Here is a 13,357-nt window from a genome sequence, read left to right as displayed (position 1 = left end):
TAGGGTTGTCTGAGGGACAGAAACTCTAAACAGTCTGGCTAATTTTTCTTCTGTTATGTGTGGGTATTCCTTTCTGTAGAGCAGAGCTGATGTGGATTTGGATGCTAGGGTATTTCATGTACAAGAGAGGAGTGAAAATGATGGGCTGGTGCTGGGTCTTCTCAGAAAAGAGATTCAGTTTTTCTCCTCTCTTTCAGAACCTTCTGCAGATTTGATTATGAACGTCAGCCGGTGCCGACGCCTCATTGTGGTTCTCTCTAATGCATACCTGGAACAGGAATGGTGCAACAACAATTTCAGGTAATTAGACAGCCAGCAAGAGAGAGAAGTTCTCTGATCCTCCTTTCAATGTTTTGGAGGATCAGTAATGAGCTATGTGCACGGACCCTCCTATTGCCCACCTTGCTTAATAGAACATTTAGTGAATTGTCCAAACAGGCAAATGGTGGTTTGCAATCCACAGTTTGCCTGTTTAGATGTCATGACAAACTGTGGCTTGACATATCAGTTAGTGTTCTAATAAGCTATACTCACAAGAGAAGGTGGGAGGGAGTGTGCACATGGTTTGTTCCCAGCCCTCCTAATTATGTTTAGGAAGATCTGAGAATGTGACATCTGAATAACTAGTTTCAGTATATACCTCTTGCCTACAGCATCCAGAATCTCTCTCAAGTATCTGGAAATGAATTGCAGGAGTCTAGCGTCAACGCTTCTGAAACCAGTTCCTGAAGTTTGATTGAACTGTTGAAATCCACTAAAACCAGCGGCACTTAGAATGAATATTTTATGTGACTGGATTGGGTGCAAGGCTTTTTCTCTAGTTTAGTGTTTGGTTGGGCCATGAGGATTTGTTTATGACTCTACCCAACTGTCTTGTTTTGCAGGGAAGGGCTTTGGAGGCTGCTGGAACTGTCCCGGAGGCCAATCTTCATTGCCTTTGAAAGCCAGTACCGGGAAATAGCACATCCGGCCATTAATTTGCTGAAGCAGCAGAAGAGTGCTGTGACCCTTCTGATGTGGCGTGCTGGTTCCATGGTAAATTGTGGGCTTAAAGGCCTTAAATTTCTCACTCGGGTTATGTTTCTCAGTAGGAAGGCAGTACTTGAAGTTGTTCAAGAAGCATGGAAGTATATGGCAGCTTCTCTTCACAGAAGGGCCGAATCCCAGTTTTCATCACTTGACATTGCTGTGATGGATACCAGGGTAATGTTACTGTTTAGGGCCAGAAATTAGATATCTCCAGTGTGAAAGTAGGTTGTAGATATTTTAGTCTGTTGTTTTGCTTCTTCATAATCTCCTGTTGGTTAATATTTTTATTTATTTATTATTTGATTTAGATCCCGCCCTTCCTCCCAGCAGGAGCCCAGGGCAACAAACAAAAGCACTAAAAACACTTTAAAACATCATAAAAACAGACTTTAAAATACATTAAAACAAAACATCTTAAAAACATTTTTTTAAAAGCTTTCACAACCTTTTTAAAAAAAGGTTTAAAAATATGTTAAAAAGCAATTCCAACACAGACGCAGAGTGGGATAAGATCTCAACTTAAAAGGCTTGTTGAAAGAGAATGGACTTCAGTAGGCGCTGGAAGGATAACAGATGACACCTGTCTAATATTTAAGGGGAGGGAATTCCACAGGGTAGGTGCCACCACACTAAAGGTCCGTTTTCTATGTTGTGTAGAATGGACCTCCTGATAAGATGGTATCTGCAGGAGGCCCTCACCTGCACAGCACAATGATCGACTGGGTATATAAGGAATAAGACAATATTTCAGGTATCCTGGTCCCAAGCTGTATATGGCTTTGTACACCAAGACTAGAACCTTGAACTTGGCCCGGTAGCAAATAGACAGCCAGTGCAATTCTTGCAGCAGCAGGGTGACATGTTGGCGATACCCTGCTCCAGGGAGCAGTTGTGCCACTGCATTTTGCACCAGCTGCAGCTTCTAGACCAACCTCAAGGGCAGCCCCACATAGAGCACATTACAGTAATCCGGCCTAGAGGTTACCAGTGCATGAACAACAGTGGTCAGGCTATCCCTGTCCAGAAATGGCTGCAGCTGTCTTACCAGCTGAAGATGGTAAAAGGCACTCCTAGCCACTGAGGTCACCTGGGCCTCTAGCAACAAAAATGGATCCAGGAGCACCCCCAGACTATGGACCTGCTCTTTCAGAGGGAGTATGACCCCATTCCAAAGCAGGCAACTAACCAATTATCTGAACTCAGGAACCACCAACCCACAGCATCTCCATCTTGCTAGGATTCAGACTCAGTTTATTGGCCCTCATCCAATCCACCACCAAGTCCAGGCAGCAGTCCAGGTCTTGCACGGCCTCTCCCGATTCAGATCTTACAGAGAAATAGAGCTGGGTATCGTCAGTGTGCTGCTGACACCTCACCCCAAATCTCCTGATGACCGCTCCCAAGGGCTTCATATGGATGTTAAACAGCATGGGGGACAAGATAGTACCCCACAGCACCCCACAGCACAACTGCCAGGGGGTCGAAAGACAATCACCCAATCCTATTCTCTGAAAACAACATTGGAGGTAGGATTGGAACCACTGTAAAACAGTGCCTCCAATAGCCATCTCACCAAGTCGGCCCAGAAGGATACCATAGTGAATGGTATCAAAAACTGCTGACAGATCAAGTAAGAGCAACAGGGTCACACTCCCCCTGTCCTCCTGATAAAGGTCATCCATCAGGGTCACCAAGGCCGATTCAGTCCCATAACCAGGCCTTAACCCAGACTGGGATGGGTCAAGATAATCTGTTTAATCCAAGAGCACTTGCAATTGCTGTGCCACAACCCTCTCAATCACATTCCATAAGAAGGGGGTGTTTGCGACCAGTCGGTAATTGTCACAGACCAAGGGGTCCAGGGCGGGCTTTTTCAGGAGCAATTGGATCACCGCCTCTTTCAGGGCAGCTGGAACCACTCTGTCCCACAATAGGTTGACCACACCCTGGATCCACTCAGTCAGACCCCCTCAGCAAGCTTTAATAAGCCAAGAAGGGCAAGGGTCAAGAGGACACGTTGCTGGCTGCATCATCTACGTCATCAGGCCGCATCAACTGAAACTGAAAACTGAAACTGAACTATTTTTGCTATTTAGCTGTTGGTGAGGGAACCACCAGCTCCAGAGATTTGCCAAATGGTACCTTTGTATATGAACATGGCCTGGCTGCCCCAGGGCTCATGTGTGGAGGCCATGAGCATTATCCTAAGCATTGCAGAAAATATAGATGAGTTCTGTTGTAACGTGTTGACTTTAAAGAAACAAACAGAAAGCCACAGAGAGGCACCAGAACCTGAGAAATGAAAATTAATAGCATGCATGTCACTTTTTTTAAAAGCATAAAAGAACGCTTGTAATGCAAGGAGAAATACAAAGAGAGGAGAGTTATAGATTGGAGAAGGAAAAAACCATAAACCTCCCCCAAAGTGAGCATTTACAGAGGAGCATGGATTTGCTATATCCCATGTGTTCATGTTTTTCACATCATCCATGTGATGTTGTTCTTACCAAAGTAGCAGCCTGTACTCTCCCTGCCCCTCATTTAGTTTGGATTTTCCCTATCTGCAGATTATGTAGTAAGGAAAAAAATCCAACATAAAACTGCGTGTTGTTCAGTGTTGACATACTGAAGTACATTGCTTGGGTGGGTTTTTTGTGTGGGTGGTGGTTTGCTGGAGCCCGTCTTATCACCACATTCCCTACTTCCATTGATGAGGTGTTCCTTCATGAGCTGTTGGTGGGACCGGGCATAACATACAGGGGTTTTTTTATCCACTATTTTGTGCAAGTCTGGTATGTCAGAAAACTTGTATCTCAAAAATAAAAAAACTGGTTGTACACACAGATAAGCAAATAACTGTGTGCATGACCACAATGGAACTCGGGTTTTTGGAACTTGGGGAGGGTGGGGAAGTACTAATTGAGGGGAGGGGTCAACAACACATAGTACAAATACATCCCATGAAGGACCACCCATTAGTGTGGACAGGAAACATTAAGGTAGAATCCAACTGAAAACATTCATGTGTGGACAAACATGCACAAAACTGCACAGGAAAAATTGGATCAGTGCAACCCACATGCACATTAACACTGTGGTGTGCTATAATACCTAACCCTCAAAACATAGTTGAGAAAGGGGCTTCATAGTTTGACTTGCAACATAAAGAATCCCAAGCAACTTCGCTAAAAGCTGGCTAGGAAAGTAAACAGCCCCTTGAGATGAGATATTCAAGGAATTCCTTATGCTCCCTGTCCATCTACCCCGCTTCTATGCCCTCAAGTGTAAGATACTGCTTCCTTCTGGCAGTCAGTGGATCAAAGCCACACCATCTCTAAAACAAAATGGGAACAGCACATTAATATTTTTAATAAGATTGTTGCTGTACATGAGGAACAGGCTGCCAGTCCTGAGCTCTATAGCTGTGATCTTTGGCTTGTTTTTTCTTACTCAGACGTTAAAAATCTGACTCCAAAGCTGTTTCCAAAATAAGGCACTAGGAGATGTTTTAAAGTAAGATCTAATGGAGTGTTCTTGTCATTACTAAATTGTTTGATTCAATAAATACAACAGGCTGTATTCCATCAGGGTAGAATCTGAGCACAGGGGTCCCAGTTTTCAAGAAATAGGACGTGCAGATTATATACCAATCAGTCTTATAGATATCATAGAAAATTATGTGTAGAATACTTCCTGTTTAAGTGTGAATAATGACCTATATCACACTATGTAATGGCTGAAGAGCAAGCTGGCTTTAAAGCTGGCTAGTCAACCATTCTGTGCTTGCTCATTTCATTCCTGTGTGTTAACAGAAAAAAAATAAGCTCTTTGCTGTTTTGTTGATTTTAACACTACCTTTGAGTCTACAGTTTGGGATAAACTCTTAACATAAGCATCAATTGCCATTTGTTAATTTTGGTAAGAGTTTTATCCTTAAACACTAAGCTAAATTCTCTCATATTGGACTATTGCCCAGCTATATTCCTCTGTCTAGGGCCAGGGCCAGATCATTCATCCTGATTTGTTGGCACAAAGTTTGTGAGGAGGTTATACGACTTCAGCTGTTTACTGAGCATTCATTAGGATTTGTTTGCAGGGAGGTTATATGACATCATATCAAGTAATCGTTATCCCACACTTTGCATTTTCCCATCACTTCCCTTCTTGCAAAAAATCCCATTTTTAAAAAGGGTTTTATTTCACAAGAGTACTAATTCCATTTTTATTGCACCAAATGAATTTGTTGGTATGCGATTGAATAGTATCAGTCTGGAAGCCCCTTCTACTGTGGAACAGGACTGTATATTGAGGCCCTTGCTTTTCCTTCATAAATAATGTAACCTTTAAATTAAAAGGGAATTGTTACTTTCCAGTTATGTCAGCAAGAGAAAGCAATCCACCTTTCTTTATGCTATGATTCTGCCATCTCATTCCTGCCAGGGTGTGGCTACACCACAGCTTGTTAGCATTGCTGTCTGTATTGTGCCATCAGAACATCTTAGGCATAAGCTATGAGGAAACTAAGACCCTTACCTTCAGCCATAGACCAGACTGCCTCAAAGAGTATATGGTCAGACAATTTATTGAACAAGTTAAAACCAAAGTGTTACTTTGAGTTATTATCTCCAGCTCTGTATATTCCAGCTTGTGTGCTCGGCAGCTCCACTGCCATTCTGTAAAAATAAAAGCTGAATGACAGCTACATTTCAGGTACCTTGGAATTCTGACATGCATATTAAGGTAGGAATGTGCTGCTAATTCTCAAATGGTTAAATTTTAAATTAATTCTGCAATTGCTCTTTAGATTTGAGATTTGGGGTGAGAGTATTTTATTTAATTATTTATTTATATCCTGCCCTTTCTCCCAGTAGAGCCCAGGGGTAGGAGTGTATCAGTTCCTCATCTTACTTGAAATGTCTTCCGAACTCCATCAAATACACTAACAGCACTTTTTGGATCAGAAATGGGAAGTTTGCCCCTAAAAGTAAAAGTGAATGCAAGCCTAATTAACTGTTGGATTAAAGTCCTACAGCTCCCTGCATGACAGCAATCAAATTTTTGTTTTCGTGGATAGTCAGGGCATAGTAGTTATGTTTTTTCAGTTGAATATTTTTATAATGAGAATCCAATGGTTGCAAAATTTGACCTAAAGAGTAATGTTTGTGACTTATTTATTCAGAATGTCCTGAATGAAGGATGGAATGTAAACTGAATGAATAAATACATTTGGTTTCCAACTCGAAAATAATTCCATGGTAGTTAAGTTTAAATATAAACATAGTGGTTTGTATCCAACTAAGTCCTACTTAGAGTAGACCCATTGAAATTAATGAAGCTAAGTTAGTTATATCCATTAATTTCAATATCTGGGTAGGGGTAACACTGAATACCATCCATTTGAATTTTATGTAGTAGGTCCATCTAATTTCAGTAGTAGAAGGCTTTCACGTTGCTCACAAAGCAATGCATGCAATTTCCTATCATGGATGATGCAAAAAAAAAATATTTTCCTTCCCAATTCTGCTTGGCAATTCTGCCAATTCTGAGAATGTTTTATGAGGGATAAATCCATTAGTTTTTGAACACTTAATTTCTTAAGAAGCATGTGTGGCAAAGCCCCAAAAATCTCTTGTACTCCATTCTTTTTTACTGGAGAGATCACATCCCCCCTGGATCCACAAAAGGCAGGATAGATTCTGTTTGATGCAGAGAGGGAGAAATTTGGTGGTAATTAATACTGCAATAATCATCTCCTGAATTTCCAAAATGTGTCAAACCATCTACCTGGCAGATGTGACTGACTTCTGATTGGCAGGACACAGCCAGGTATCAGTCAAGACCAACCTGGGCCCCAAACCCTTAAAAGTGGGCTGTGGCCATAGGAGTTTTTGTCTCTCAACTGACCATCTACACTGCTACACATGAGGAGACCAGAAGCCTTTTTGTAACTAGCTATGTTAGGATAGACAGACTTGAACTTAAAGGTCTTTTTGTTATTTTCTTGAAGCAACACCTGCATCTTCCATTTGTCCTCTTTCTTTTTTATTCTTAATAAACTTCATGAAACTTGGCTGTTGTGGTCTTGGCTGCGTTTCTGCCTAGCTCTCGGGAGTACTCCAACCTCTGCTGCACATAGTCACTCTGTTCACGTTACATGTGTGTAAGAGTGGAGTGTGAGAGAGAAGAGCAAGCCATTTGATCTCCGGGGAGATACAAGTCACCAGGATGCTAGTTCTACTTCCCCAGTAGGTTTTGGCCTTGGATCCCTGGTTATCACTCCCATCCAGGGTTGGAGGGAGCACAAGGGGAGTGTGGTGGCAGCCTGCTTGGAGGTGGTAGCCTCTAGTATGATAGGCCTATTCTATTCAGACTGGCATATGTAGAAGATAGGGAGTAAAAAGTTTCTTTACCACCACCCCCTTTCTATTTCAGCATGTTGTAATTTCTTCATCAGTTTTTGGAGGTTTGTTGTCATTGGTCAGGCTTTCAAATAATTTATTATTTACTGGCAAATTTTAAAAAAGGACCTTCCTGCCCATTTTTTATTTAATGAAGTTTTTATTTTTGAATTCCTGCTGTTTTTATTTACAACGTGGGTCCTGTATATTAGTACAATTTAACTTGTTATGGGCTGTAGTCAATATAAAATTATATATCTATTTAATCTATATATCTACCCATCTCTCTGTTTCCCAGGGAGGCACAGTATTAGATCAGTGAGGCTGAAGAAACAACAAGCTCTCAAAGAATGGACTATATAGAAATATTGTGGTTTCTTGTGCCTAAAAAGGCAGCCAAACATTGCTAGAGTCCCTGTCAGCTATGGCCCTTTCCCCAAGGGTACAGGCAGCTCCCAGTATATGTCTCAAATTTTCATAGATTTTATAGGTCACTTTTTTCTCCAGTAGTATATGCTTTGCTATACAAATAATTCCATATAAATGAATGGAATGTGTAATTTATTGTGATTCCAGGTTTGTTGTTGTTTTAGCAAGTACTACTTGCGTGGCAGAAGAAACAAATGGATTTGCAAGAGCTGAGCTTGCATCACAATGATCTGGTTTGCACTTCAATTAAAAAGTTAAAAACAAACTATAGTTTAATACAAACATGCAGTGTATGTATTAGTGCATAGTGCTGAAAAATTCTCACTCCATTCCTCTTCTTTCTTTCTTTTTCTTTCTTTCTTTCTTGATTGGTTGATTAATTGATTGATTGATTGATTGATTGATTTGATTTATATCCCACCCTTCCTCCCAGCAGGAGCCCAGGGTGGCAAACAGAAACGCTAGAAACACTTTAAAACATCATAAAAACAGACCTACTGCTGCCATGTCATCAGCAGACAAGCCAGAGACTCTGGCTTGTTATGATGTCCCAGCATGGGCTTATGGTTTGCTCTCCCAAATAAATCATAACCAAGAAGTCATGAATAAATCTTGATTACCTCTCATGGTCTGGAGAGAAACAAACCATGAGGCCAGGTTTGTACATCATGACGGGCTAGACTTTGGCTTGTTTCCCAGTCCTATGGCAACAGCAAGAGCGGGGAAAGAACAGATCAATAATTTTTCAGCAGCGTCCAGCTATAGTTTAATGTGATGTACAAACTGGGCCACTAAGGTTGGATAGCCAGGAAATATCAAGACTGGGAAAGGAATCTGTGGACAGAATTGAAGCCTGGTACTGAGCCTTCACTGGATACTAGCCACGTGTTCTGTTTTTTTTCTCCATGATGATAAAGCGAAAAGCCTTCATTTTTTTAAAAAAGTCACTCAGTTTAAAGTTGTACTGAAATCCTAGGTTAAGGAAAAGGCATAGTCTCTTCCTTTATCTGGTTACGAAAGCCTTCCATCAGAAGTAATGCCACTTAATGCCTCTCAGATTTTGCAGTGCATTTCATGTCAAAGATGAAACAAAGCTAAATGGGGATACTACTGGTGGAGGTGTAGATTCCTCTGCTGTAACAGACTTTTATCTCCCTGTGTTCAATCCTTTGGGAGCCAGACAGGAGTACCTCTGAGACTGTTCTCCTTAAGGCAGAACTGCTGGGACTTGCCCACAGATATATCACAGAAGGGATTACATATGGCCGGTGAGTGCGTGACAAGAAGGCTCCTTTCTTTTTGCTGCTTCTAGGTGCCTTCATCTGATTTTTGGAAGGAACTATGTCTCGCCCTGCCACGAAAAGAGTCTTATCGAGGCCTCAGGGGAGACCCCCAAACCAATCTTCAGGAAGACAAGGACCCCATGCTGATCCTCCAGAACAACTACCTGGATTTCCGGGAGGATTCCCATCCTGAAGGAGACACTGGTAACAACACTGTTTAATCTTAGCTCTGCCACCATTTCTTGAAGGGATGACTCTGATGTAACTAGTTTAGGTGCAAAGTTGTCTTCCATGAATAATATGTCAACAGGAGAAAGGCTGCTGCTTCTTTTTTTTATTCTACTGATACTGCTCTGAGGTTTTATTTTTTCAAAAGTATTCCCTAGTCAGCCAGAAAGGTTCTCAAGTGAGGCTCACAACTAAGATTTTTTAAAAGAATTCATCTGAAATAAATATGTGGCAATCAGTCCCAGAGTTGTGAAGAATAAGCCCTAGCATTGGGGATTTGTTAACACAGGCTAAGCACTTTCAGAGCAATGCATTTTAATTTTAGTAACAGGAGCAAAATAAGTTCAGTAGTCATAAAAGATTTACGAGGAACTGGCAAGAGCAAACCCAGCTCACTTGTACTTGGTGATTTTATTGTCAAGAAAAGAACAGTGAAAATAACGGGCTTAGCTAGGTTTTTCTTTTAGTAGATACAGCAGTGTTGGGCTTCTTTTGCTAAGGGCATGTGTTCACTGTCATTAATAGGCCTTGTTTCTTGTGTGGTATTGCCATGCACCTTGTTGGAAGCTTTCCTCATTGGTCTAGTTGCTCCATACAAAAGCATGCCAGAGGTGGGGTGAGGCGCTTCATTCTCTTGCTTGCAAAGGGACTATTCAACTTGGAAGACACTCTGTTCTTACTAAGAGTAGCTATTTTTTTTAATGTTCCTACTTGAGAGAAAGTGATGCAGATTAAAAGTGTTTAGCTCAGCTTGCAAGGATGTTCTCCGTTTCTCGTCCCCATTCCCCTCTTGAGGTCTTTGAAATGCTGCCTGTCGACTTCCGGGAAGTGGTGCTGGCTGGTGGTTGTCTCTGAGGGAGCTCTGCCTCAGAGGAAGCTTTTTTCAGGTTAAAAGTCAGCCAAGAGGAATCTTGGACTGGCTTAAATGTTCTCCAAGGTACAGGAGAACCGATCAGATCTTCCACAAGACTTCGTTGAGCTGTCGGCGGCTGGAATTGATCAGGAAATTCCTGAGATAAGAAGGCAAGCCGATCGGCTGAAGACGGAGTCAGGATTTTCACGCAAGCTGGACTGGAATGAAGCGAAGCGTTTTTTCTTTTCTTAAAAAAAAACGTTCTTAACCAGCGAGCCCACTTCTGCCTAAACCTTATCATTTGGCTTAAATTACTGTAATAAAAGGGATTTGTTTATGAATCAGCAATTGAGAAACCTGGGTGAGTCATACTTTTTCTCTTTTAAATATAATTAAGGAAGAAAGAAAATATAAACAACTTATTTACTTTTCTACGACAAAAAGCTGGCTTGAATTTGGACTTTTAAAGTTTAAAAACGGATGAGAGGTAATTATTATATTTTGGACTATTTTTCTCTTTGGACTATTTCTTGTTGGATGAATCCGCTGCTCGTATATGCTACTAATTGTTTAGTCTTGGCAACCAGAATTGTTTTGCATTCTTGGATGCAGATAAGGACTGTGTTGTGCTGGCTGGATTCCAATTACAGGCCTGGAATATTAACTCTTCTTTTTGGTGGAGGGAAAAAAAGAAGAAATAGACTGCCCTTAGGTTCTGAAACAGTGATTAATTTTAGAAATTAAAGGCCTCTTTTTGAAAATGACAACTAAAAAAACAACTAAGGCCCAGGGGCGAAGAGGTTCTATTGATACACAGGAAGAGGATATACCCCCAGAAATGTTTCAAAAAATAATGGAAGGGATTAATGCTATAAAACAGGAAATTAAACAGGAAATGAAAATTGAATTGACAGATATAAAAGACTATATTAAAACACAAGTGGATGAGATTAAAGGGACAATTGGGCAAATAAAGGAGGATGCAAAAAATACTAAAGAAAAGGTACAAACCTTGGAGAATAGAACAGATATACTAAATCTGGAACTAGAAAAAAATTTGGACTATTTAGCTATGACTGAAATGAGAAATAAAGAGCATTGTTTGAGATTCCGTGCAATCCCTGAGGAAACAGGTGAAGACATTAGAGACAAAATTGTTAATGCTTTAGTAAAATTTCTGGACTTGAATGAAGATAGGATGGAATTTGAAATAGACAAAGTTTATAGAATTAACTCCAGATATGCAACAATGAAAAAAATTCCAAGAGATGTGCTTGTTCACTTCGTAAAGAAAACGACCAGAGATATGGTTTTACAGCAACACTTTAAATATACCTTTAAAATTGACGGTAAGGAAATACTGGTGATGAAGGAAATTCCTATTAGACTTTTACGTAAGAGAAAAGAATATGCTTTCCTTACAGAAAAACTTAAGCAATGCAAAATTCAATTTAGGTGGGACGTTCCAGAAGGAGTGATTTTTACATTCAGACAACAGAAATATAGATTGAATACTGTTCAAAAAGCAAGGGACTTCTTGAGAAAAGCTTCAAAAGATATGGAAGAAGATAAACTCAAAGATATGGATACAGTTCCTGGGAAACAAAGTCAACAAGGATACGCAGAGGAGGGGAAGGAAGATGATGGATCAAAAGGAGCATCAGGCAAATTTTAAAATACACGCTTAACGATGGATTACAAATACCTAACTTGGAATATAAATGGAGCCAACACGGCGCAGAAGAGAAAGAAAGTGTTTCATTATTTGAAAAAATTAAAATTGGATATAATTTGTCTACAAGAAACTCATATTCAGAAGAAAGATTCTAAATATTTGATTTGTAAAAATTTGGGTGAAGAATTTATTTCAGCTGGACCAAAAAAAAAAAATGGAGTTGTTCTCTATATTAACCCACAATTGCTTCCTAAATTGGTATTATTGGACGATAGTGGTAGATTTGTGGGGGTTGAAATTACTTTACAAGGTACAAACATTTTGATAGTGGGTATTTATGCCCCCAATGAAGATAAAACAAGGTTTTATACAGGACTTATGGAAAAATTGTCAGAGTTTTCATATGAGCATTGGTGTGTCATGGGTGACTGGAATGGGGTAATCTCACCAAAAATTGATAGGCTTTCTGAAAAAAATATCAAAGAGACACAAGGTAAATTACCGAAGATTTGTTTTGAACTCATGGAACATCTAGAATTGGTGGATACCTGGAGATATATAAATGATAATGCAAAGGAATTTACTTATTTTTCAGAAAGACATAAAACATTTTCGAGGATTGATATGATTTGGATGTCAAAAATTTTAGCGAAGGATATTTTTAAAATGGATATATTACCAAAAACTTTTTCGGACCATAATCCTGTGATATTAACTTTAAAAAAAATAAATCTTGGATTTAGATGGAGACTAAATGAATCTTTATTACAGAATGATAAAGTAGTACAAGAATGTAAGAAGAAATTAAAGGAGTTCTTTGAATATAATTTACATAAAGGAACAAGTGAAAATATTGTTTGGGATACAAGTAAGGCATTTATGAGGGGATACTTTATTAAATGTAATTCTGAATTAAAAAAAAAGAAACAACAGAAAATGCAATTAATTTTGGAAGAAATAAAACAAAAAGAGGAAGAATTGAAAAAGAATCCAGCTAAAGTTTCTATTGTAAATCAAATTAAAATGTTACAGAAGCAAGTATCAATGTTGACAGTTAGAGAAATTGAAAGGAAATTAAATTTTGCTAAACAAAGGACTTTTGAATTTGCAAATAAACCTGGGAAATGGTTAGCATATAAATTAAGAAAAGAACGTCAAAAAAATATTATTTTAAAGATACAAGAAGGAGATGAGACGCTGACAGACAATGTAAAAATTAAAAAGATTTTTCATCAATATTACTCAACATTGTATAAGTGTCAAGAAATTCCATCTGAAAAAATAGAAGAGTATTTATTTAAACAGAATTTGCCTAAAATTACAGATTTTCAGAGACAAGTTATTAATGGCCCTATTACGTCAAGAGAGATATCTGAAGCTATAAATAAAATTAAATTAGGAAAGGCACCAGGACCAGATGGGCTATCTGCAATGTATTATAAATGTTTGGAGGAAGAACTCC

At 39.4% G+C, this 13,357-nt stretch overlaps 1 protein-coding gene across 4 annotated transcripts in view; it reads left to right on the top strand.

The window, feature by feature from the left end:
• The window catches only part of SIGIRR (single Ig and TIR domain containing), a 55,005-nt gene that overhangs the window by 32,496 nt on the left and 9,152 nt on the right, over positions 1 to 13,357 (top strand). For all 4 annotated transcript variants that reach the window (XM_061609896.1, XM_061609898.1, XM_061609897.1 and 1 more), the window contains 3 exons: positions 198 to 300; positions 885 to 1,035; positions 9,169 to 9,343. In XM_061609896.1, the coding sequence (XP_061465880.1) occupies positions 198 to 300; positions 885 to 1,035; positions 9,169 to 9,343 (429 nt within the window). The remainder of the gene's footprint in view (positions 1 to 197; positions 301 to 884; positions 1,036 to 9,168; positions 9,344 to 13,357) is intronic.

Source organism: Rhineura floridana, chromosome 2 (genome assembly GCF_030035675.1).
Source record: "Rhineura floridana isolate rRhiFlo1 chromosome 2, rRhiFlo1.hap2, whole genome shotgun sequence".
In the NCBI taxonomy this organism is placed as follows: Eukaryota; Metazoa; Chordata; class Lepidosauria; order Squamata; family Rhineuridae; genus Rhineura; species Rhineura floridana.
Note: the sequence above shows the minus strand (reverse complement) of the source record. Positions and strands in the feature narration are given on the sequence as shown.